Below are 27,181 nucleotides of genomic sequence, written 5' to 3' on the forward strand. Positions count from 1 at the left end.
GTCCTAGGACTTTCAAAACTGGGGCCTGGTGCAGATCTTCTCTTTGCATACCTCCCCAACCTTTGTTGCTGAATAACATGGTTTGATTCCACCTATCATAGTGTATCTCTGTTTGGCACAGGTTATCTTGTTCCTGCGGATACATTATTGTCTGTCTTACATGCCAACCTCTTGCACGCTCTTGTGCTACCAGGGCACAGGTCTAGTTTTAGAGAACACACAGGGTCAAAGCCACAGAAAGAATGTGGACAAAGAAACTCCCTGAGGCTGAGCTTTTGAAGGGGTCTCAGGAGTTGGTGGGTAAGTACACAGGCGCTTACCTCTATCCAGGGGAGCAGCACTGAGTTCTTAAAGGTAGTGGTCATTGTATCAACTCCATCATTCCAACTCCACCACTAGAATGAGATGGGTCTGTCTTGTTCCTCTGTATCCTCAGCACGTAGTAGACACTCAATAGATATTTGTTGAATAAATGAAGCAAATGCAGTAATCACTAAGGGTGTAGATTCTTTTCTTTCATCATAGTGCTTTATTGACAGTAGGGGATTTGACTTGCATCCTGGAGAAGTAGATTAAACTCCAATGGTTTGGTAGATCCAGCGTTACATAGAGCAAACAGAGGGAGAAGGGAAATAAATTAAGAACTTTAACATAAAGGTTTATCATGTTTAAAATTAGGTTAGTGCCCACATCATAAGGATTCGCCCTAGGTGAATGAAATTATGTGAAACTCACCAAGAAGAAAAATATATTATGGTAAATGGGTACTTACTGAACGAAGGTCCACGGATGAAAATAAATCAAGAGAAATGTATCGTGAACAGTGGTCAGCTTCTTAGAAGAGCATATGGATTCATCACAATTGTCTTCGGTATTTCCCATTTCCCTACACTTTTCTTACCAAATGTGCTAATACACATGGTCGTGGGCTCAGCACTGATTAGAAAAAAGAGATGGGAAGTCATGACCAGAGCCATCTTCACCAACATATATTCACAGTGACTCTTTAAATATTCAAAAAAGGAAGAAAAATAACATCAGTCTATGCCTGCTCAGGAGTGTCAGGCACTTTACTTTTGTAGCTTAATCTTTAAACAACCTGGTGAAGTAGGTGGTATATCCCTAGTTTACAAATGAAAACTGAGATCAACAGAATATGCTCTCTCTCCCTCTGTCCATCGGAATTTAATTAAAATACTCAAATTTACAGAGTAAGAGATGTATACAAAGCACATATAATGACCCTGTTGTTAAATATATATATATATATTCCTATTTCTGAGTTTCCCACTTGGTGTGTGTTTACTTAAGTGAGCTAGTAGAAGTGACTTGATGTATGCAAGTGAAATTGGTGTCTATTGTTCTCATTTACCATAACTGCAGAAAGTCTTTAATTTAGGACCACTTACAGTGGATTCAGTTCCCATCTGTGGTTTATTTTAAGTGAGTTGAAAATGTTATCCTGGACTCTCTGGGTTTCCTCTTCAAAAGAAATGAAGTCCTACACAATTGTTGATGCGCTTTGCTTTGCTTTTTTTGCAGACTACTGTCAGAGGATGTAGGAATGGACATCCCGTTTGAAGAGGGGGTGCTGAGTCCCAGTGCTGCAGACATGAGGCCTGGTGAGAGCAGCATTTGTTCATTTCCTTTGTTGGTATTCTGTATCCCAACGTTTTCATTATTCAGTGAAAGAATTATTTCCTGTGCATCTAACTTATGATTTCAGTGATAGCAGTGAGAGGAAAAAAAGAAATGTGTGATATGAAGGTGTTAAGTTGCATTTGGTTAATTTAAGAGGTGGCTTGAATACTGATGCTCGCTAGTGTGGGCTGCATTTTATCTCCTAGACCACAGCCTTATCTGCCAATGTTTTCAGTTCCTGTGATAATTGGCTACTGTATATTGTACCAAATTCTGACTAATGTCTAAGTTCCCCATATTTACACATAAATGTAAGAATGTTTAAAATTGGAAATGTGATATCAAGAATGCTCAGTATCCTAACTATCAAAACCAAAACCAAGACGACAACAACAAAAAACAACCATCCTATATTTTAGGAGTTTACAACCCAAGGCATACACAAAAAACAATTTAATTTTTCAGTTGCAACTTATATGACTCTCTCTGTGTTCCAGGGTCACTCTCTTACATTACACCAACTCCAGGATCATACCAAGATCCTGAATCATGTATTCTCAGCCCAGCCTATAGTGTGGTGGGAAGAGGGAAGGCAATTACATTTGTTTTCTGTTGTTGTATTTGAAATGCATTCTTCAAAATACTAGTCATGTAACAGAATTATTTCTAAATGTTCTATGGCCAAATATGCTTGGTAACCACAGTATGCTTATTTGAATCTTCCAAGTTCACAATGTACTTTTGAATGATAAAGGCACTGAGGCTATGGTTATCTGATATGGTAAGCAGCTAGTCACATGTGGCTATTTAAATTAATTAAAATTAAAAATAGTTGTTTAAAATGCTCTTCTTCAGTTGCACTAGCCTCATTTCAAGTGCTCAATAGCCACATATAGAAACTTTTCATCATCACAAAGAATTCTTTGGGACATCACTGTTCTGCAAATTCCTGAAATATAGAAACTCAGTGTGGAAACTTACTTGTCAATAGAAACTTTTTTCAAGTAATACATAAACCCATGACCTGGAACAGAGTTTGGGTGATGTTCCATTCAGAAAAGAAAAAGCTTAATGACAAGGAAACAGTGCCAGTTTCTCTAGGACAAGGCCGGAGTCAGAATTCCAGAGTTGAAGGGTATACCAAATGGTCTTCAAAATACTTCGTGCTTGGGAATCCTGTCATTTCTGGTTTTAGGTGAAGGCAACAAACTGTATTGTCCTACTCTGCTCTCAAACTGAACACTTCTGTGACCGGATGTGTAGGGTTCTGTTTTGTTTTGTTTTGTTTTGTTTTTGCCACACACCAAGCAGTTTTCTAATGAACACCAACTGGGTATCCTATAATTCAGTTCTGACACTATCCACCTTAGGAAATGACAAGGGTTTTAAGACCTCTGTGCCTGGAACCAGGGCCAAAGACCAAATATATTTCTTATTATACTACAGTAGGGTATCTCTCTACCTTTGTTTTGTTAGTTTAAGCTTGGTTAAAAATGACTTCTCCAGCTCTGCTTCTATTAAATGAAAGGCAGCTGAGCAGCAAGACACTTACTACAATGAAAGGAGGGAGCCTACACATAAGATTATCACTTACGTTATAGGAACCAATGTCAAGTGAGATTGGCATAAGAGCTGGTGACTGCTTGGGTGAGTTCCAAGAATGTTACCTGGGAGGATACTTCAGCCAGGTAAAGGGCACTGACGATCATATACAGAGTTGTCAGGACCTAAAAGAAGTATTTTGGGAGTGTCTGTGAACATGACAAAGTTCTTAACCTACATTCCATAGGAGTAAAGTCAACACAAACCATTAGAAAATATAGTTGGCCCTCTGTATCCATGGTTCCAAATCCATGGATTCAGCCAACCACAGAAGAAAAATATTCAAAGAAAAAAAAAATCGCATCTGTACTGAACATGTACAAACTTTTTTTCCTGGTCATTATTTCTAGACAACAGAGTGCAACAGCTATTTACTTTGTATTAGGTATTATTCTAGAGATGATTTAAAGTATACAGAAAGATGTGCATGGGTTATATGTCAACACTACACCATTTTATATCAGGGACTTGAGCATCTGTACATTTTGGTTTCCACCAGGGGTCCTGGAATCAATCCCTTATGGATATCAAGGGGCAACTGTATATGTAAGCTTAACTGTTTTTCGTATGCAATATACCCCGTGAAAATTTAATTCAATTATTATAGCAATTTCAAGTTTTCAAACTTGAACAGGGAAATTCTAAAACCTAGTTACCTACCCATTTAGCAATAGCTCCTACTTCCTGTTTGTACATGGCCAAGGCTGAGGGGGTTGGGAGGATCCAGTTACTGAGGGCTGCTTTCAAGAAGGGTTTCTAAATCTCATACCAAGATTTCTATCAGGTCTGCTTTTGCTGAAAGGACTTGAAAAATGTTTTCCACTGGGCGCAAACCCCCTCTTGGCAGCCATGTATAGGTTAAGTATCCCTTACTTAAATGCTTGGACCAGAGTGTTTCAGATTTTGGATTTTTTCAGATTTTGGAATATTTGGATTATACTTACTGGTTGAACATCCCAAATTCAAAATTCTGAAATCCAAAATGCTCCGGTATTTCCTTGACACATCATGTTGGCACTCAAAAAGTTTCAGATTTTGGAGCATTTGGGATTTTGAAATTTTGGATTTAGATTGCTCCTCTGGTTTAATACTTGATGTTGCTGTTCTCTTTCTTCTTTAGAACCTCCTAATTCTCTGGATCTTAATGGCACTCATTCTCGGAGAATCAAGCTCACAGCCCCAAATATCAATCTTTCTCTGGACCAAAGTGAAGGATCTATTCTCTCTGATGATAACTTAGACAGTCCAGATGAAATTGACATCAATGTGGATGAACTTGATACCCCCGATGAAGCAGATTCTTTTGAGTACACTAGCCATGGTAAGTCACTAAGTTGGCAAGGCCAAAGTTAAATGCTAAATAAGTAAAAGATTTTCTAATAGACCTCTCATTTTTGTGCCAGTGGATCCTTTTTGTGATTTCTAGAAGCTTCTGTTTTTACTTCAGGTCATAGGTGACCATGATTGACAGTTTGGAGCTTGACAGAGAACGTGTGGTTCACAGAGGTCCTACATAACCATTGCTCTTTATTCACCCCTACTCTGTGCTAGCATTTATATTAGGCACGGGGGCTGAGGGAAGACTGTTACATGCTGTGTTGTAAGAAACCCGGGGCTGGGTTTGCAGAGGAAGAGAATTTAATCCGGACGATAAAATTTGAAGAAGAGAAATCAGAGCTTGACAATTTCTTATATAAGTTCCCACTATCTGCAAAGTTCTGTTCCCCAGATCCTTACATGACTGATTCCTTCTCTTTATTCAGATGTTAATCAGATGTCACCTCCTCAGAGAGGTCTTCCTTGACCTCTGTAATCAAAGGTGCATCCCACTTCCCTGCTCCCACTACCTAGTCACTCCCTGTCCCCGTATTCATTGTATTTTCCATGTATCACTAATTCAAATTGTATTATTTAACTATTTGTTTGCATCTTTTTGTCTTTCTCTTACCACTCGACTCTATGCTCCATGAGAGCAAGGACTTTATGTCTGATCCTGCATCTCCAATAAAGTAGGAAGGAAGAAGGGATGGTTTGGGGGAGTGGGAGAAATGGTAAAAAGGAAGACAATTAAAAGTTGTCAGATCATCCAAGACTCACACTCCTGATATGAACATCAGTCTTTAGTTCTTTCTCTTGCTCTATGAAATTTGGTTTAAGAAATATGTACAAATACAAAACATTTGCTTTTTTTTTTTTTTTTAATGGCATTATGTAGTTTCTGTTTCAGTACTAGCCAGGGTGGAATTCTCCGAAGTTACAATGTTTGAAAGTGAAACCGAGTGAGTCTGGGACACAGATACTGCTTTTATTCATTTTAAGAATTCACGCAATCTTAAAAGTAATACGGTGCCACAATTAAGTGATGGCCTGACTTTTAGAGGTATGCTAATTCTAGCAGTTCCACTCCTGAAGAGCGTAATTAGAAAAGTCACCAAATTAGCTAATTATTTCAACCAATGGTCATTGAGCTGACGTGAGCAGTGCAGTTCAGACTCTACCTTGACAGAGCTTAAGGCTTTATTTCCTCAAAAAGGAAATGGCTAAACGACTTGTTTTATAGTCTATTATGCTTAAGTAGAGATTTTTTGTTCCATAAGTTTTTGGGGTCCAGGTGATATTTGGTTACATGCTTAAGTTCTTTAGTGTAAGTAGAGATTTTATATTGCATTTTTATCATGTGTGAATTTCTGTAGCTATCTGGGTAGTTGATTCTGTAGGTTGAAATACACAAATAGGAGGTAAAAGAAGGTCTGGAATTTGTATTATTTCCTGTCATCCCAGAGAGTCTTCAGCAGCTCCTCTATCCATCCCAGTTGCCCCTACCAGCTCCCACTCTTTTCCTGCTAATATATTGACAAAATCCCACAGAAGACTGTGGCATGATCCTACCGGCCCCTCCCTCGCCTCCGTATTTGCTTCTCTGTTGCCAGGAGCACTTTGTCACACCACATCTGAACCTTTTATTTTTATACATAGTAAAACTGTCAAGCAAAGCGCTGGTGGCTGAGCAAGCTGGTAATTAACACTGCCACTTGCTGACATGGCTCTTTTAATGTAGTTGACATAGCTGTGTTGAAAGAACCAGTTTAATGGCCACAGCCCTGCTTTTAGGTCTTAAATGCAAAGGACAGAATTGTAAAGTAAGTTGAATTTTTAAATCTACCCTAATTTTCAAAGGAAAAGTATATGGTCAGAGGTTTTAAACAAAAACATGAAACTTTGAAAACACAAAGTGCGACTGAATAGCTATATTTTGTAAACATGAGGACACGGATAAGTGACTGTATAAGAGGGTTAGATTATAAATATGTTTTAGTTCTGAAGTATGAAATAAATGCTTGAAGGCAGTCTGTTTCTTAGGTTTCTCATGGCAGCATTTTGAACCAGGCATATACATTCTAAACAAAATAGGGGTTTTTAAGGTATAGTTTTTCAAAAACATTTGGGCCATAATTTATTTTCTTTTAATGAATACTTTTTCATTTATGTTATATTTTTCATGTATATATTTTCATTATATATTTTTCATTATGTATTATATATTTTTACTATATATTTTTCATTTATATATTTTTCTTTCTATATTATATACCTCATTATATTATATATTTCATTATCTAGTTTTCATTTATTTCATTTTATAGATGAGAACACTGAAGCACAGAGAAGTAAAGTAATTTGCCTAAGGTCACACAGCTCATTGTTGCCCTTAGCTCCTGGCCCATGCTGCTTCCCAGTGAATATGCTAACAATGAATGGAAAAAGGTCTGTTACTAGATTGGGCTTACATACTTGAAGTCAAACATGATAGCTCTTGGTCACCTTTAGGCCTCTTTTTATCCAGTTTTCCTGACTTGGGGACTCTTAAAAAAAAAAAAAAAAAAAAAAACAGAGTTACTGTACCAAATGCCTGAAGGTTTTTCAGGCCTTTACCTGTTTTATTCAGTAGCTGATGACCAAATGCGTCTGCCAGGGTTTTTGCTCACAATGCAATTTTGCTTGTGGAAAATTTGCGAAGCTCACTGTCAAATATATTCAACCGGTCCTCCCTTTCAAGCAGTTTTCTTTAATAGTTGTGTCCAAAGTGTTGGGACATGTCAGTTAAGGTACTGTGAAATAATTAAGGTTTGATGTCCTTTCGTATTTACAAAGTACCAAAAATATCAAAGACACGTAGAAAATGATGGACTTGGGAGGTCATTCTTTCATATTAAGAAAGATCTGAGTTTTTTCTTTTTTAATACTTTAGTTTACTAATCCTAGAAACTTATATCCAAAGGTGAGGAAAAATAATAACTCATTTCTGTTTCCCAAACCAACAACAAAGTTATTTTTACCACCATTCAGATCTTCAGAAAGGTATTTTGTAACGGAAGTGAAAAAATGAAAAATTTTAGACTGAATATTTCTGATAAGAATGTTGTAAGAAATCCTCATGTGCTCTTATATTTTTCCTTCTTAGGCTCCCAAGTGATGGTTAGTGACCTCTTCTGAAAGATCTTTTTAAATATTAGCCCCTAAAGGCAGTTTTCTTTTTTCATAAGGCACCCCAACATCATTTCCAGATAATCAGGGTGTCACTTCATTGAACTTCCCCATCCATGATTTTCCATTATTTTCAGTCTACAGGCAACCAGCGTATAAAATCAATTTTCCATTTTAACTGTCTATATAAATTAATCAAGTGCTAAGTTTATTTTGTTTTATCTGTAAGCAGCCTTATGCCATAATGGTGTTGTCTGAAAGGAGGATTTTTCATTGTATTTTGTATGCTAATATTTTTCTCTCAAATTAACTGCCTGCTTGCTGTTTGTCACCAGAAAAATTCTATAGACTTTTTAACAGTATATAGGATATCTTTCCTATAACCAGAAAAGCCTCTAGGAGTACTCACATTAACAAGTGCAAGATTGTGATACAGAAAGTTGTCACAAACGCATGTGCCTCCTGGAAGGCCACAGCTGACGTCATCATTAGTTAGTCCATAATGAACACCAACAATGCACCCCCGACTGTAGTCTGTGTAGCACAAACCATTCAGGGGCTTGTGTGCTCTATCATCTCAAAAAGACACGAGCAAATGTTCAAGTTGACTTCTCCCCTGTGTACAAGGTCTTGATAGACTCCAACAGTCACTGGGAAGAAAAACTCATTGTTGAGAAAAGGAGACAAAAAAACAAGTATTTCTTAGTGAAGAAGCATGAGACCAAAAATTAAATTTGAGGAACATCAGGATAGAGAGTTAAATGAGACCTGAATATTTTTGCAAACAGTGGGAAAATGAAGGCTGTGGAGAGGATGGTAATTTATAGTTAGAACAAAAGAATTATGAAGGTCAGGAGCGTTTTGCTAACTCCAGAAAGTCGGTAAAGCTATCTTTCCTTCTTACTAGCTTGTATTGTTGACTTCTAGAAATGAACAACTTAAGAAAACTTAATGTAGCCCTAGCTCTTAGATAACTTTTTTCCCCATTTACATCAGCCAGAAGAGGAAGGGAAGGAGGAACACTAGCAACTTGCCGGCTTCTACTCTCTGAAACATTAGACATTACACCCCATAAAAACGTTCAGCCCTGGACTTTTACACCAAAACGAGTAATAATGCTGTCTTTATAGGAAAATGTTGATAGGAGGGCGTGTGTGTACACATACATACTTTTAACGTAGAGATGTCCTTTCTTACTATGATACCGTAATCAAAAACCATGAAAAAAAGTTAACAGACTCAACTACATAAAAATATTAAATTTCTATTTGGCAGGAAAAGATAGATATTAGTTTAAAAGCTAAGCATGGGGTAAGCACAAGGCAAAAAAAAAAAAAATTGCAACATATAACAAAGTTCTGTACAAAAATTCCAACTAGGTTACAGTGAGCTGAATCACACCACTGCACTCCAGCCTGGGCGACTGAGCAAGACTCCATCTCCAGAAACAAAACAAAACAAACAAACAAAAACCTCCAACTAGTTCATAAGGACCACAATAGGAAAGGGGCTTAAAAGGTACCTCCTTGTCCGTAAGACAGATATAAATAGCCAATAAACAGTGAAAAGCGTTTACCTTTTTTAATAATTAAAGAAATTCAAATTAAAACAATGTGATGATTTCCTCTTAAATTGTCAAGGGTTGAAAACTTTGATAGCCTATCGTGTTGTTGGCAATGGGGGGAAATCCAGCCCTCTCATATATTGTGGTGTAGCATAATCAAGGGCAAAAACATCCTCAAGACTTGAAGTGGTTATACCTGCTGACCCAGCACTTCATTGCTAGAAAGTTCCGCTATAGCAATACGTGTACAAATAAGGTAAGACTCCTTCATGCAGATGCTTACTGAAGCAAATTCTTTATAAAGAAACAACAAAAAGAAATAAAACTATATTTCATCACCATGGGATTGGTAAACTACAAAACATCAGCAAAATGGAATACTTGAGGGCTACTCTTAAAAATTTTCTAACTGTTGAGTTTTTTTGTTTTGTGTGTGTGTGTGTGTGTGTGTGTGTGTGTGTGTGTGTGTGTTTGAGACAGAGTCTCGTGCTGTCGCCAGGCTGGAGTGCAGTGACGTAATCTTGGCTCACTGCAACCTCTGCCTCCTGGGTTCAAGCGATTCCCCTGCCTCAGCCTCCCAAGTAGCTGGGATTACAGATGTGCGTCACCATGCCCAGCTAATGTTTTGTATTTTAGCAGAAATGGGGTTTCACCATGTTGGCCAGGATGGTCTTGATCTCCTGACCTCGTGATCCACCCATCTCAGCCTCCCAAAGTGCTGGGATTACAGGCGTGAGCCACCATGCCCGGCCTTATTGTTGAGTATTAAGCATTCTTTGTATATTTTGGATAACAGTCTTCATCAGATATGTGTTTTGCAAATATTTTCTCCCAGTCTGCAGCTTATCTTCTTATTCTCATTCTCTTGATTTTTCTTTTATATAGAAGTTTTAATTTTAATGAAGTCCACCTTATCAAATATTTCTTTCATGGATCATGCCTTTGGTGTTGTATCTAAAAAGTCGTCTTTGCACCCAAAGCCAATTACATTTTCTCTTCTATAAGTTTTATAGTTTTGAATTTTACATTTAGGTCTATGATCCATTTTGAATTAACTTTTGTGAAAGATCAAAGGCCTGGGTCCAGATTGATTATTTTACAGGTGGATGCCCAGTTATTCTAGCACTATTTGTTGAAAAGACTATCTTTGCTTTGCTGTATTGCCTTTGCTCCTTGTCAAAGATTAGTTGACTATATTTATGCGGTATGTGTTTTACTAAAACCATAGTAAAGAATGTAGTATACAATTTTTTTTTTTTTTTTGAGACGGAGTTTCACTCTGTCTCCCAGGCTGGAATGCAGTGGTGCTCGGCTCACTGCAAGCTCCGCCTCCCAGGTTCACGCCATTCTCCTGCCTCAGCCTCCCGAGTAGCTGGGACTACAGGCGCCCACCACGCCTGGCTACTTTTTTGTATTTTCAGTAGAGACGGGGTTTCACTGTGTTAGCCAGGATGGTCTCGATCTCCTGACCTCATGATCTGCCCACCCTGGCCTCCCAAAGTGCTGGGATTACAGGCGTGAGCCATGGTGCCCGGCCTACATTTATTTTTATTTTATTTTATTTTTTTTGAGACAAGGTCTCACTCTGTCACCCAGACTGGAGGGCAGTGGTGCCATCATAGCTCACTGCAGCCTCAACCTCCCGGACTCATGTGATCTTCCCACCTCAACCTCCCAAGTAGCTGGGACTACAGGCACATGCCAACATATCCAGCTAATTTTTGTATTTTTTGTAGAGACTGGGTTTCTTCGTGTTGCCCAGGACTGGTCTCGAACACCTGAGCTCAAGTGATCCACCAGCCTTGGCCTTCAGAGTGCTGGGGTTTCAGGCTTAAGCCACCACACCCAATCAAAAATGTTTTACATAAGGGGATTTTAATAAAATTTGCGGAAAATAAAACAAAACAACCCTATCTTAACCCCACATAGATGACCAGGGTAAAACTAGAGCAGGTCAGAGGGTACCAAACAGGATGAAGAGTATCTGGTGGATGGAAAGTTCACTAGAGGGAAGGGGGATGTGTAAAGAGCATCAGAATACAAACCTGCTTCAGAATCCAGAGTTCTGAGGGAGTAGAGACCAGACAGGAAATTGAGTTTCAGGAAGGGAGCTAAGATTAGCATCCCCGGGATCTACCCCATGTAGGAAGGAAGAAGCAGGAAGGGATTCCAAAGAGATGGGTGGATTTGCACAAGGGACACGACACTTGGCCTGAAGCCAGTGGTTTATGATCTCTGTCCTTGATAAACTGCCGCATGCTGGTGGGAACACAGTGGAAGCCAGAGTGACCCAAGGCTCTGTAGGTGGTGGTAGCTGTTGGTGTTGGCAAAAAAGGCTAGGATTGCTTCCCAACCAAACTTCATTTTGCTATCTAAGTCATTGGTAATCAGACAATTTTGAAGGTATAATTGCAAATTCTTCCAGAACATAATGGTGGTGTGGTGGCTCCCTTACAGATTACCTCCATTTCCAGGAAATTATCCAAGTTTTTCTTCATTTACTCACTCACCTTCCCAATTTTTTTTGAGTGTTCTGAGTAAGTTTGTAAGCTAAGTAGGGAGCGGGTTGGTGGAAGTGAATATTAAAGGGGATTCAAGGCACAGTTTCTTTGCCCAAGGGACTCACAGTCTCTTTGTAAAATAAATAAGGAGAGTCACACATTCAAGGTACAATGTGATAGATTAGAAGGGCTAAAAAAGGGAAAGGTTTTGGCTATATTTGTTTAGTATCCGTGATCTGAGGCAAACCACCTCAGAGTCAGTTTTTGCATTGGTATAATGACCATTTTAATATCAACTAGTACCTGGTACAAGGTCAATACTTAATACAATAGTGCTGTTGTTGTCATCAAAGTGCCATAGAAAGAAGTGAAATGCAGTGTAAATTCAACGGTGCTTTTCCAGGAATGGAAAAATAACAATGATAATGTCTTGAAATTATTTTGAAGGTTATAAATAATCTTTTCTTTCAGATTACTTAAACATACAAAGAATAACCATCATTAAGCTCTACTAATACTTCTAGTAAAAATGGAAACAATTGCTGCCTAGACTTTTTTTAAAAAAATGTTTTGTTTTGTTTTTTTAAATGCACAAGAGTAAATTTCTTCCCAGAGAATGCTCAGTAGGCTTTTTTACTGTCTATGCACCCATTAATTTGGGAGTCTTGCGCATTTGGGGTCTTTGAGCATTTCTGGTCTACACAGTTGTTTGTTTCTCGCTTACTATAAAGTCTTTGTGTGGCGTATTTTGAAATAGTACATAGAAAGTAATATCAAATTTATGTCTAGATGTGCTCCCAATAGGGGGCTCAGCCCAGTTGTGAGAGTCTTAGAGTAGGAGTCTTGGCTTGTAATATCATCAGGATTCCAAGTTGAGGACCCCAAAAGACTCTAAGCACTGAAGAGATGTGACCCCCAAACCACAAGATTTTCTGAGTCTAGTAACAAAGCCTTTCACCCCATTAGAAAGACCTGCAATCTTTACCCCGATCAAGGGTGAGTTGGTCCTGGTTTATGCACACCTTGGACCACTACCCATGCAAGACAGTTCAAGCTTTGCACCTAGTCTCACCCTCAGCATGACCTTAGCAATGGATGTGGTTGTTCAGTTAATAAAAAAGACTTTATTGAGTGTACTTTATATGGTCAGGATATTGCTAAGCTCTGTAAAGGCTGTACAAAACAAGGACTTTGATCAGGTTGATTCTGCAGGATGAAACAAAACAAAAGCTGCCCATAGAAGTACTCTGTGTTCATTTAAAAAAGTATTTTAAAGCTTAGCATTTGGCTGTTTAGCTGCCTGCTCTATGGAGGTCTTGCTCCTTCAGCCCTGCTCTGTGCTTTGTTTCCAGAAGATCCCACAGCCAACAAAGATTCTGGCCAAGAGTCAGAGTCTATTCCAGAATATACGGCCGAAGAGGAACGGGAGGACAACCGGCTGTGGAGGACAGTGGTGATTGGAGAACAAGAGCAGCGCATTGACATGAAGGTCATTGAGCCCTACAGGAGAGTCATTTCTCACGGAGGTAGTCGAGCTCTGCATGAATCTGGGAAAGGGGGAAGGGGCAGCCATTTTATTTAAAATCAGAAAGTGAGTCTAGAGTTCTCTGGAACACGACATCTCAAAGACCCTATTCTAGAGCCCATATTCAGGGAACTATAGAGCTAAGTATATTTCCTCATATTAAATTCAATAAACATTTAAAATCCTACTAGGCAAAGACAACTTTCCCATATAAAACGGGCTTTTCATGCTACATGTCTGATAGCGATCATGTTCTGTGCCAATGTATTGAAAGTCATAGTGGTCTAAGTTAAATGTCTGTCATTCCTATCAGTCCATTGTACGGTTGAACTGAACAGAAGATGTGACACTGTGGCCTGCGTCCTAAACTACCCCCGAGGTGCTTCTCATTACAAGATGGTCTTTTGAATCCTCTTCAGAAGCTTTGGGGATTTTTTTTAGACTTAGCCTGGTAATTGTTTCCCCTAACTGAAGTTTGCCTTTCTAGACACTACATTAAATCTAGGCCTGACAACAGCCAAGCCCAGTCAAAGCCTCCACCTGTTTGGTGAGAGACAAGGGAGAGAGAAAAGTGTGTTTGTATTTCCAGCACTTTCTTGAGGGCTCCTGGAGCATATGTGGCCTTGATTAATTTGGGATTCACAAAATGTCAGATGAGCGGAAGCAACACATTTAACACTGTTCAGAAAACATCGACAGCATTTTGATTCTTCTGCTGCATGCCTTCCTTTCCCAAGTCCTGAGGCGCCACTGTAACCACCCAGCTGTTCCAGAAAGAGTGTGAGCTGACGAGGCAGTTGTTGCTGTCTCAGTTCTCGCTTCTTTAATGAGGGCAGGGAAATAAGAGTCTTAGCACTGCCTCAAAACACTGCTTTTGTTTTCTATTATAATAAGCAGAAGGCTGATTTGTTATTTCAGTCAAACCTTCCATCCCATACATTGCTACCCCCACATAAGTATCAGGACCACCCAGGGAACCTGACCACTGTAGCAAAGGTGAATGCCAGTCTCTGCCCCTGGTCCTGGCCTTTCTTTTTCTTGCCTTACTGTTTGACCTGAAATGGAAATGCAACCCCCTGAGAGCTGCTGTGGGGTCAGGAGCAGTTTCCTTTAAGGGAAATCATGCCCGTAGCCCTTCAGAATGAGAGTTGACCCAGTCTTGCTGAAAGTGACACACAGCTGGCTGTAGAGTCAACCCTTCTGGTTTTATGTGAAAACCATAGGAGGAACACTCAGTCTTCTCCATCTTCCCAGGTCACATCTCCTTTGCACCACCCATCAGATATTTTTGGTTTGTTTTCTTTTTGAAAATAAAAACAAAGCCTGCCTGTAAGAGTACTCTACTCTATGTTCATTTTAAAAACTATATAAAAATAAAAATGTCTGTCAAATCAAAGCCACCCAGTGATAAGCCCCTATAAACATCAGCTCCTAAAGGCAGCTCATGGTCCTGCTGCTCTTCTAGGGCTAGTTATCTGCTAATACTCCAGTAGACTCGCCTGCTTGTTCTTTAGGTGGGCTGGGTGGCCGTGGTCAAGCCCATCAGCCTGTTGTCTGAATCAGGAGAGAATGATTATCATCAGTGCACTGATGGTTGGAAAAAGCCACTGCTTCTGCCTGCCACAGTCTTGTAACAATTCACCGGAGCCCCCAGGGCTAACCTGGTTTGCTGTGCTCTCCGTCCCTGCCACCTCCTCCCTTTGCCATTTGCTCTTCTCCATTCTGTGTTGCAAGCTCAGTTTTTGTCTGTGTGACTGTCCGGTTTGTTCTGAAAAGAACGCCACCTCCCCTCTCCCCAGCCCTGCCTCAGCCCTCTCCAGGCACTGGCCTGCATGAAGTGTGCCTCTGGCTGCACCCATCCGGAACTTTAGAGAGAGATGCCACCTTTTCCTGCACCCTGAACAGCTTTTGTGCTCTGTAGGTAAAGATGCTCCAGATGTTACTTCTGAATTTGCCAAAGCTTTGTCTTCCACATCAGGAGTTTACACCACTCTCTTAGACCATAATGATGAGAAAGCTCCTTATTTACCAACCTACTGAGTTTGTCCTTCTGGCTTCTGATGAGCGTTTAAAAAGCAGCAATCACTTCCCAGTAAACATGAATCTTATTTGGTGCTTGGTATTTTGCTGTGAGGAAGTTTTGTCATTTGGGCCAATAGAGAAGTGCCAGCTGCACAGTGCTCTGTGCCAAAAACTGTAAGGTGGGGGCGATCGAAAGAGTTGCAGAAGTTAGGCTCAAAGCCAGGCCCTGCCAAATGTCCCACCTGTTGAAAATACTGGTGTGTGATGGCAGTATTTGAATAAATAATTCAGTCTTCAGCTTTGGTGACCTTGATATGAGCTATTGCCAGAGGCCCTGCACACAATGTAGAAGAATGAGGCTCAGCACCCATCTCTGCCACTTGCTAGTCTGTAACCTTGGTATATTACTTACCATCTCTGGGCTTCAATGACATCATCAGTCAAATGAGGGTGATCTCAACACCACTGTTCACATCCTATGAGCCAATAGCAATCTCCTTGCCATCTGCATAAATCAAAGCAAAGAGGGGTTTGGATAGTTTTGCTCAGCCAACAATATGGGGTCCCTCTGAGGCTAGAACTGGCTCTTTTTTTTAACTTGGAGCAGAGAAACCCATTTAAATAATGGAGAAAAATAACACCAAGTAATTTTAACAAGGATTCTTTTTTTTTTTTTTTTTTACTTCTCTTATTTCATTATAGGAGATTCAGGTAACCTTCTCTACAGTCTTGCTGGACAAATGACCCTGAAAAGAATGAGGAGAAGAGTTGCTGGCTGGTGTGTGTGTGTGTGTTTTGGTTGCGACTGTGACGTCTTTCCTTCTGTCTCCATTCCATTTGCTGGTCAGCAAACTTGTGTTACATCCCTTTCATGCCTGTCTGTGTCACTCAGGTAAGGTTTGTTGTACCCTTGCCTCAGAGGGTCTCAGGAGACTCCTGGGGGGTTGCTCATGCACCCCACCCAGCACATACACCCTGAATTCACCTTACCTTTCTTGAGAAGAGAGTCTAATGAAAGAAATGTTTTAAAAAACAGACTTCAAATGAATTATGCTGTTGCCAACAGGAAACTTTACTTGAGTAAATTGCGTATCTGAGAATAGAATTGAGGGGTTAGCTGACTCCTTCAAGGTATCTGGGAGGGGCAAAAAGTGAATGATCCTATGCATTCCAGTTATTGCACTTTGCCTGCAATTATAGTATTATCTGATTTTTAAAATTTAAATTTAAATTTTTTTTAGCAGGAAGCAGCTATAGAAAAATTACAGTATTATCTGAAATATCTCCCAAGCCTGCCAGTGGCACTGGCTCTTGATTTTGGAGGAAAACTTTCATGTGGAAATCTTTTTCTTTTATTTCCCTCCTTCAGTTATCCCCTCTCCTTCTACTTTCTTCCTTCTCTTTTTGCCTCTTCTTGCCTTCTTAAAGATCCTCTACCCAAAAGAACAAATTTTCATTTATAAATTTTCATTTTCCTTTATAAATTTCTGTACTTTTTATATTGAGACATTTCTTACTTAGACAGCAATCATGAAGTAGTAAGTTGATCCCATAGTATTCCTTTAGTTAAATAAACTTGGATGAACATGATGCTGCAGCATTCCAAGGGCAGATAGCATTTACACAGTGAGCTGAACTGCCATTTAAAATGACGTCTGAAGTACTGTTTATAAACCTCAGTCTTTCCCTTTCAAAAAAAAAATTTCTTAGAAGTTCATGGAAATAAAGAAAGAAATCCAAGTAACTGAGCAGTCACGATCTTGAAATTACTGTAACACTCTGGAGCCAGATTGCTACATTTGGAAAGATGCTTTTGAAAGGATGCTTTCTTACTTGCTTTTAAGTTGGATTCATTATGTCTATTGTCTCTTTTAATGAACTTCTGTCTTTTCATCATGCTGAGGATGAATTGCTTATCTGTGCAGTGTGAGGATTAGTACAGCTAAGCCACCATATCTTGTGTGAATTTCCATTTAGTTATGCATCTTCAGAAATGAAATTGTGGTAACAAGCAATTTTTGTATTAAGATATGTCTCCTCCTGCCATTTTCCTTCATATTGCATTCTAAAAAGTAGTTGATAAATACCTGCATATTGGAAAGATGGAACTAAAGCAAAAAACTCCAGAGAGAAGCTACTACATTGCTCTTTCACAAACGTGTGTTGCATCAGTTGAATACTCACATAGGTAGCATCTTCTAAGATCTGTAGTATAAATACTGTGTTCAACAATACCGTATCATCACTTGTAGTATAAATACTGTATACAACTACCTCAAATTAGTAATACACACAAACCCATAATTGGGTATATTTTTAGTTAGTATTGGTCTCTTCCCCCATCTTTTTTTGCAGTAGAGTCACACTCTCTTTGTGGAAAACATCTTATTAAACTGCTTTTAGAAGAGTTAATTAACTCCATCCAAATCTATATGCAGCCATTACTTTACTGCCATGTAATCACCAGCAAGTATTTAGAGTTCTGAAAAAACTAACACGTTGGGTTCTGGGAGGACTGGACCAGGCTTAAGCGTATGTCCTGTCCTACTCAAAGCTTGAAGAAAATCCCTTTAATGATTCTATAGTCCAGAACTATATGACATCAATTGCAATCGTTTAGACAGGGATACTAAAAAATAAAAATTCACACATTGCTTCCCTTTTTAAGTGTGAAAGACACATGACATTCCATATAGTTACCTGCGGGGTTCTGACTGACACCTGCTGTGAGTTTCAAAGAAACTGTGGGAATGTAAAGCTTGCTTAAAAGACAGGGCAATTCCAAAATTATGCCAGAGCTTTCAAAAGATGGGGAATGGTGTCCTGAGATGTTTCTACATGTTCCTTGACCCCTGGAGTTTCAATGGCCACACGTTCCACATTTCCCACCTGCTGTTTTCTCAGTACTTCCTGCAAGTAGCACTTACACTCCTCAGTCCCATGTTACCAGGAAGCAGTTCTCAAGATTTCCCAAAAGTACAGAATTTTGTACGACTCAAATATAATTTAGCCAGACCCATCTGTAGTTTTCCTCTTCTTATAAGAGGAAGTTTTCTTCCTCTTCGTAGAATTCAGAACCTAGCCCCTTAACAGAACTCAACATGTAAGTTTCTCAGAACTCTAAATACTCACTGAGTGATTACGTGGCAGTAAAATATTGGCTGTATGTAGATTTTTTTGTTGTTTGTTTTTTTGAGACAGAATCTCACTCTGTCACCCAGGCTGGAGGGCAGTGGCGCAGTCTTGGCTCACTGCAACCTCCACCTGCCGGGCTTAAGCAATTCTCCTGCCTCAGCCTCCCAAATAGCTAGGATTATAGGTGTGTGCCACCACGCCTGGCTAATTTTTGTATTTTTAGTGGGGACGAGGTTTCACCATGCTGTCCAGTCTGGTCTCGAACTCCTGGCTTCAAGTGATCTGCCTACCTCAGCCTCCCAAAATGCTGGGATTACAGGCGTGAGCCACAGTACCCAGCCTGGCTGTATATGGATCTGGATGGAGTTAGTTAGTCTTGAAAAGCAGTTTAGTAAGATGTTCTCTACAAAGAGAGTGTGACTTTAGTGCAAAAAAGATGGCGGAAGATATGCCCAAAAATACACCCAGTTATGGGTTTGTTGTATCATATAGCTCTGGACTGTAGAATCATTAAACAGAGATTTCCTCCAAGCTTTGAGTAGGAGGACAGGACATACCCTTAAGCCTGGTCTAGTCCTCCCAGAGCCCAATGTGTCAGTTTTTTCAAAACTCTATATACCCACTGGTGATTACATGGCAGTAAAATATTGCACAGAACAAGGCCTGGCTAGAACTTCTCATGGGTTCTTGCACTGTCTGTTGATCCCAGGGGCACTGCAGGCCTTGAAATCAAAATAAAGGTGTTTTACTTGTCTACTCACTAGTATTTGGTCACTGGAGTGTGTGAATGAGAGATTATATTGCACTTCAGTGGCTAAATTCTCCCTTTAAATTAAGCAGTATCTAAAACTAAAAAGAACTAAAGAGGATCAAACAGAATCTCTTTCTTAGCCATCAGAAGAAAGAAGTACTGTATAAGTACTTACATATTAGCATTATATAAATCAGACATTCATGTCAGTCTTGCCCCCCTCATTTTTTGTTATGTTGAATATTACACACCCTCTTCACAACTATGTACAACACATATAATCATCCGTAATATATGAATAGCCTACGTATGCAAATCTAATTGCACTATATATTTAACACTCTATAAAACATAGATGTTAACCACTGAAAGATAACTGTATGTGTATATACCTACAGACCTATAGTCAACGTAAGCCCCATTTCATGCTGCTAATATACCCACAAAGACACACTTGCCAAGGCTTCAGATTTATCCATTAGGTCAGATATTACCTTGTTAAGAGCTTTCAATTGGTTACAAATGTCTTTTTGTTTGTCCCCCAGGATACTATGGGGACGGTCTAAATGCCATCATTGTGTTTGCCGCCTGTTTTCTGCCAGACAGCAGTCGGGCGGATTACCACTATGTCATGGAAAATCTTTTCCTGTGAGTGATACTTGTGACAAAGTGCTTTGAGTTAATGTCTGTGGCGTGTAATGGCAGATAGATCATCTTTAATTAAAGAAAATAGATGATGTAGAATATTCTAAGCCTTCAATGAAACATCAGTAAGGTTTCTGTCAAGGAATGTTGCTCAAGGGGCTAAAACCTTTAAAGGAGTTCTTTTGTGGGTAGACTAGACTGAAAACAAAATGAATAGAATTTTGCTTGCATTTTAAAATTCTGTAATATTTCCTTTGGGCAAAGTATTATTTTTGTTCCTTCGTAACATGTTCTTAGTCAGCTAAGACTGACTATAACCTGACTTCATTAATATCTGCCCTTATTTAACCTGAGTTACCCTTAGTATTTGATAACATTGTTGACAGTTTTGAAAGTCAGGATTCTTTCTAACCCATACATTTTTCTAGTGTACTTACATTTAAAAGATAGATAGTCATACCAATAAATGAGTAATACTCTCAGAGGAATACTCTTAGGTAACTGTATTCTCCCCAAGGTAAAGAGGTCATATGCACAACCATTCTTAAATTTCATACACCCTGTACTTTTAATGTTATGTAATTATGGTGTCAATAGGATGAAATATTTCATGTGGGAACTGAAAACATTCCTTTTCCTTCCTGTGATCAGATATGTAATAAGTACTTTAGAGTTGATGGTAGCTGAAGACTATATGATTGTGTACTTGAATGGTGCAACCCCAAGACGGAAGATGCCAGGGCTAGGCTGGATGAAGAAATGCTACCAGATGATTGACAGACGGTATGTGCACTCTGTTATTTAATCACTATTTTGATTTTGGTAAACTGAAGGCTAAACAACCACATGGTATACTGTTATTATCTTCATTATACACAAGAAGAAACCAAGTCTCAATAAGATCAAATAAATTGTCTAAGTTGCTATTAAGCATGTATTCCTTTCGAAATAGTAAAGGTAATGCTGGCGAGAATAAACAAAAATACACCATGTTGGTTATAGATTCATGCACTCTAAGAACATAACCATTCTATTTTACATTTATTTCTATGAGAAAATGAGGTTTGAATCATACAAGTTTCAAATTACATCTCAAAAAGCATTCTCATAATTAACCATGGCCATTCTATATCTTCCTACCAGGCAATAGTAACTTGCATAGAGCTCCCTAAAATTATATATATATACACACATTTCTGTTGTTGTTGGAGTCTCACTAGTGTCACTGAGGCTGGAGTGCAATGGCATGATCTTGGATCATGGCAATCTCCGACTTCCGGGTTCAAGCAATTCTCCTGTCTAAGCCCGCTGAGTAGCAAGAACTTACAGGCGGGCACCATCACGCCCAGCTAATTTTTTTATCTTTATTTTTAGTAGAGACAGGGTTTCAACATGTTGGCCAGGCTGATCTTGAGCTCCTGATCTCAGGTGATCCACCTGCCTCGGCCTCCCAAAGTGCTGGAATTACAGGCATGAGCCACCACGCCAGACTTAAATTATATATATTCTTATTTAGGAATATGCTTTATGCTTTAATTCCCACTGAAAATGGGTTAAGAGTAATGTATTTTTTCTTTTTTCAAAATAGGTTGAGGAAGAATTTGAAATCATTCATCATTGTTCATCCATCTTGGTTCATCAGAACAATCCTTGCTGTGACACGACCTTTTATAAGGTATAGTTAATATTGTCATAAAATAAAAGTACTACTAGTAGTTTTTTAAAAATATGTGCTTATTGTCCTAAAAACAAGAATTCATAAACTAAGAGTACCCAGGGAAATATATTTGTCTCTGTCTTTCCTAGAAAGGTGCTTTGGACTATTCATCAAGCATCCCTAATTAAGAGAGAAAATGCTTTCATTATGAATATTTCCCCCAGATCATTATAAAACATGACCTCTAAATTGCTTGCTATAAACATGGAAGATGAAGTGGTGGGATTTTCATACCACATTAGAAAGGGGAATAGATAATACATTTAAAGTGATATGTTATTATGTAGAGAATAGAAAGGTAGAGTAATATGACGATGGAAAATAAAGATGAGTCAAGGCAGAAACAGAAGCCGTATCATGTCTCAATTGTGCCATTTCGTCTGAACAGACCTACTCAATGTTTGTGTAACTACCAAAGTTATATAGAGTCTGGGCAGCCATTTTGAGAGCTGTATTTTGATCACCCATGAGGAGTCTTGGTTTCAATTCAGTGAATATTTATTTGTCACTTATTTTATGTTAGGTTGTGTATAACCTTACATCTTGGTGATGCAAAATAAAGTAAGATATGGTTCTTAATATAGTGAGACTTCAAATAGTTAAATGAAAGGAATAGTGTATTTATTTTCTAGACAGCTTTAAAAACAGAATAAAATCTTGCCCACCATCAGGGTACAGATTAGATTAATTGAAATTTTCCCATCTTAAAGTTATTAATGAATTTCTTTTAAAACTTCTGATAACTTTGTTTCTGGTGAAAAAATAAACTTTAAAATCTTTTTTGTGTGTGCATAGATTTTACTTTAGCTTCCAGATTCAACCTTTCTTGTTCAGTATTTACTTATATTTATTTATTATTCTTATTCCCCACTTCCAATTGCTAATGCTGAAAAATGTACCTGAAAATCAAGAATTGTTAAAATGGTAAACTGAATCTAAACAATCACATGATATACTGTTACTATCTTCATTATACACAAGAAGAAACCACTGAAGACACAAAGTTATCAGAATTTTTAGAAGAAATTCATTAATAACTTTAAGATAGGAAAATTTCAATTAATCTTCAACTGGGTAGCAAGATTCACCCTAGTTTCCCTCTGGCAAAGGTTAGCTGTTTACCATACTATGTTAAATTGCTTTTAAAAATATTATGACCAGCCGAGCAGGGTAGCCTACACCTGTAATCCCAGCACTTTGGGAGGCCTAGGTGGGCAGATCACTTGAGGTCAGGAGTTTGAGACCAGCCTGGCCAACACGTGAAACCCCATCTCTACTAAAAACACAAAAAATTAGCCAGGCATGGTGGTGGCGTGCCTGTAGTCCCAGCTACTAGGAAGGCTGAGGCAGGAGAATCGCTTGAATCTGGGAGGTGGAGGTTGCAGTGAGGCAAGATCACACCACTGCACTCTAGCGTGGACAACAGAGTGAGACTGTGCCTCCAAAAAACAAGCAAACAAACAAAAAAATTTAGACCTATTTAAGGTATACAAAGAGCCACTTATTTTAATTAATTTCAGGAAATGCTTTAACTAGGGAGTAGGAATCAATGTATGCTGGTAAGCTTTCAAAAAGTGTAATGGGTAGAAAGGTAAACATTAGTATAATTACTGATTCATCAAAGTTTGCTTAATAATTCAGCACTTATAAAACAAAGGTTTTTTCTTGATTAAGTAATGTTAAAAGATAAACTTTAGACAAATCAATCAGTTTATCAGAGCAAAAAATGATTTATGAACCCAGCATCACTTAGAACCAGGAGAGGTTCAGAGTGCTCCACCCAGCAAAGTGGGCAGACAGTATTTGTCCAGAGAAAAGCAAGGTGACGTATAGAAATAGCTTGATTGGGTACAGCTCAGCAGTTATCTTATTTGGGTACAGTATGATGAAGCATTTGCCTTAAATGGTCATGGTCTGATCATTTGGCAACCTGTGATTGCTGAAGCTCAGCCGCTTTGATTGGCTGACACTCAGCTAGTCTTTGCAAAAATATACTTGTAAGTTAGGTTGGAATTTTATTTACATACTATGTTAGGTTGCAGTTAGCTACCTAGGAACTCAAACTACAGAGAAAGCCTTAAGCCAAATGTAGTTTAACAATAAGAAAACATTTGTTACTGTAAGGATATTAAAAATTATTATAATTCAACACTACTTACGGAAGGGAGTTTCAAGATAATAACAACAGTAGTAATGAAATTATAGCAATAGTGTTGTGGTAAATTATGACTAATAATGGCTTAATTTATTGAGTGCTTATTTGCATTACCTCATTTCACCTAATGACAGTCCTCCGAAGTAGATACTTTTCTGTTTGTTTTTTGTTTTGAGACACGGTCTCCTTCAGTCACCCAGGCTGGAGTGCAGTGGCACGATCATGGCTCACTGCAGCCTCAGACTCCTGGGATTAAACAATCCTCCCACCTCAGCCTCCCGAGTAGCTGGGACTATAGGTGTATGCCACCACACTCAGCTAAATTTTTTTATTTTTTTGTAGAGACAGGGTCTCATTGCGTTGTCCAAGCTGATCTCAAACTCCTAGGCTCAAGCAATATGCCTGCCTTGGCCCAAAGTGCTGAAATTACAGGCATGGGCCACCACGCCCAGCCTGAAGCAGATCCTGTTTACTGTTTCCATTGTATAGGAAAAACTGCTGAGGTTCAGGGAGGTCACATAAATTGTCTAAAGCAGGAACCAGCAAACATTGTTTATAAAGATTCAACTAGTAAATAGTTTAGGCTTCACTGGCCCTATGGTTTCAGTCACAACTACTCAACTCTGCCATTATAGAGTAAAAGCAGCCATAGGAAACATGCAAACAAGTAAGTGGCTGTGTTCTGATGAAACTTTTTTTTTTGAGACAGTCTCACTCTGTTGCCCAGGCTGGAGTGCTGTGGTGCGATCTTGGCTCACTGCAACCTCTGCCTCCCCGTGCTCAAGCGATTCTCCCACCTAAGCCTCCCAAGTAGCTGGGACCACAGATATGGACCACCACACTTGGCTAAGTTTTTGTGGTTTTGGCAGAGACAGGGTTTGCCGTGTTTCCCAAGCTGGTCTTGAACTCCTGAGATCAGGTGATCTTCCCACCTTGGCCTCCCAAAGTGCTGGGGTTACAGGCATGAGCCACCATGCCTGGCCTCTGATGAAACTTCATTTATGAAAACTGAAATTGAATTTCCTATGATTTTTACATCGTAAAAGATTCTCTTTTTGTTGAGAGGGAGTCTCACTCTGTTGCCCAGGCTGGAGTGCAGTGGCATGATCTTGGCTCACTGCAGCCTCTGCCTCCTGGGTTCAAGCAAATCTCCTGCCTCCACCTCCCAAGTAGCTGGGAATACAGGCATGCACCACCACACCTGGCTAATTTTTGTATCTTTAGTAGAGATGGGGTTTCACCACGTTGGCCAGGCTGGTCTTGAACTCCTGACCTCAAGTGATCTGCCTGCCTCGGCCTCCCAAAGTGCTGGGATTACAGGTGTGAGCCACTGCGCCCAGCCAACATCATAAAATATTTTTATTTTTACACTTTTTTAACTACTTAAAAAAACATAGAAATCATTCTTCACTCAGGGGCTGTAAAAAACAGACAGGCTTATGCCTGTAATTCCAGCTACTCAGGAAGCTGAAGCAAGAGGATTGCTTGAGGCAAGGAGTTCAAGATCAGCCTGGGCAACATAGGGAGACCCTGTCTCTGGAAATTTTTTTTTTTTTTAATTTAGCTAGGCACCGTAGCATGTGCCTATAGTCCTAGCTACTCCAGGGGCGGAGACAGGAGGATCACCTGAGCCCAGGAGTTCAAGGCTGTAGTGAGCTATGATCATGCCACTGCACTCCAGCCTGGGTGACAGAGTGAGTCCTAGCCTCTAAAAAAATAATAAAAAACTGCGGGCAAACTGACTTCAGCCACGAGCTATCATTTACCAACCTCAGGTCTAGGGTGACACAGCCTATAAATGATAGGCTCAGTCTTTGAAACCAATTGTCTGCCCGATTCTAAAGAAAACCTACATCAAGTACTGAATAATTGTATTCTACAGTTTCATCATGTAGGAACCCCTCTAAAGATCCTCCTTTGAATCAATTTACTTCAGTGTTAGCAACTTGTAGATCTGAAGAAAGAGACCACTAAGATGTATGATAGGTCTTTTCTCTACTAACGGGTAGCATCTATGATAGAGGTATATGGCAAGTTCATTTTAAACAATGAGTTATTGGCAGTTTGGAGATTTCTCAAAGAACTTAAAACAGAACTACCGTTCGACCTGCCAGTCCCATTACTGGGTAAATATCCACAGGAATATAAATCACTCTACCATAAAGACACATGCACACGTGTGTTCATCGCAGCACTATTCACAATAGCAAAGACATGGAATCAACCTCGATGCCCATTAACAATGGATTGGATAAAGCAAATGCAGAACATATACACTATATAGCAGCCATAAAAAAGAACTAAATCACTTCCTTTGCAAAAACATGGATGGAGCTGGAGGTCATTATCATGAGTTATCCTAAGAAAACCAAATACTGCATGTTCTCACTTATAAGTGGGAACTGTACATTGAGTACACTCCAGACACCAGGGACTACTAGAGGGTGGAGGGTGGAGGAGAGTGAGGATCAAAAAACTACCTGTCAGCTACTATGCTCATTAACTAGGTGACAAAATAATCTGTACATCAAACCACTGTGACATGCAGTTTACCCATGTAAAAACCTGCACATGTACCCCTGAAACTAAAATAAAAGTTGGGGGAAAAAAATGAGTAATTTTTCTGTGCCAAGCACTGGATTGGGAAATAACAAGGCTCAATTGCTGTCCTTAAGGAGCACAGAGTCTTAAGCAGACATGGGCAGACAAGTGAACAGTTACAGTACAGCATACAATTGCACTTTGAGGAGGCGATGACTCAAGGTGAGGGTGAGTTTGGGGGTATACCTGGTAGAGAGCGAAAGCTGATAATCTGCTTCAAGAGAGGCTTTGCAGAAGGAGGCCTTCCCTCGAGGTGAGTTTTGAAGAACTAGTAGGATTGGCCAGCTGAAATTAGGGAGAAGAGCAATCCAGGTTGAGGAAACAGGTAGACAAAACGCCAGATACAAATACATCAATAAAGAGAGAACATGGCATGTTCAGAGAACTGTAAAATTCCAGTGAATATTAACACTGGAGCTGGAGGTTTTCCATTTGCATGACTACTTCTCCCTGTCAGTCACCCACTCAGTCTTTTATCAAAACCTTATTTTGCTCAACAACTCCACAGGAAGAAAAAGGCTAAATACAGCATATCACTGGTAATGTGTGTTGACCCAAGACCTATCAGGAGGGACAGAAGCTACTGTGTGGAGAGGACGGTTGTTCACAGTTCTCTCGGACCCAGGGCCAAAATTGCAAGTAAAGTGTTAAAGACAGATGGATAGAAGAAACACCTCAAAAAAGCTTCTTACTAGAATGCACAGTAGTTGAACACAAGGCAGTACGGATGGTACACAGCTCAGCAAGATCCCAGTAGACTAGAGAGACCTTTTCATTTGAAACCATTCAAGAACATTAGACCCTTGATCAAGTTCTCTTTCAAGTGGAATGATACAC

General features: G+C 39.4%; 1 protein-coding gene and 1 long non-coding RNA gene across 16 annotated transcripts in view; one reads left to right on the forward strand and one right to left on the reverse strand.

Annotated features, from left to right (window-relative positions):
• The window catches only part of PRUNE2 (prune homolog 2 with BCH domain), a 297,981-nt gene that overhangs the window by 251,381 nt on the left and 19,419 nt on the right, over window positions 1-27,181 (forward strand). For 11 of the 15 annotated variants that reach the window (XM_073021506.1, XM_073021510.1, XM_037998507.2 and 8 more), the window contains 6 exons: window positions 1,543-1,622; window positions 4,364-4,564; window positions 13,146-13,319; window positions 19,772-19,874; window positions 20,523-20,654; window positions 21,460-21,546. In XM_073021506.1, the coding sequence (XP_072877607.1) occupies window positions 1,543-1,622; window positions 4,364-4,564; window positions 13,146-13,319; window positions 19,772-19,874; window positions 20,523-20,654; window positions 21,460-21,546 (777 nt within the window). Of the gene's footprint in view, window positions 1-1,542; window positions 1,623-4,363; window positions 4,565-13,145; window positions 13,320-16,042; window positions 19,751-19,771; window positions 19,875-20,522; window positions 20,655-21,459; window positions 21,547-27,181 lie in introns of those variants that run through there. The other 4 variants (XM_037998508.2, XM_037998515.2, XM_037998511.2 and 1 more) reach the window with 3 other exon arrangements.
• LOC140712915 (uncharacterized) lies at window positions 712-26,631 on the reverse strand. The gene is made up of 3 exons (XR_012094751.1): window positions 26,531-26,631; window positions 15,753-15,845; window positions 712-936 (listed from the first exon to the last, which is right to left on the reverse strand). It is a non-coding gene; the product is annotated as an uncharacterized lncRNA (long non-coding RNA).

This window comes from Chlorocebus sabaeus, chromosome 12 (assembly GCF_047675955.1).
Source record: "Chlorocebus sabaeus isolate Y175 chromosome 12, mChlSab1.0.hap1, whole genome shotgun sequence".
Lineage (NCBI taxonomy): Eukaryota > Metazoa > Chordata > Mammalia > Primates > Cercopithecidae > Chlorocebus > Chlorocebus sabaeus.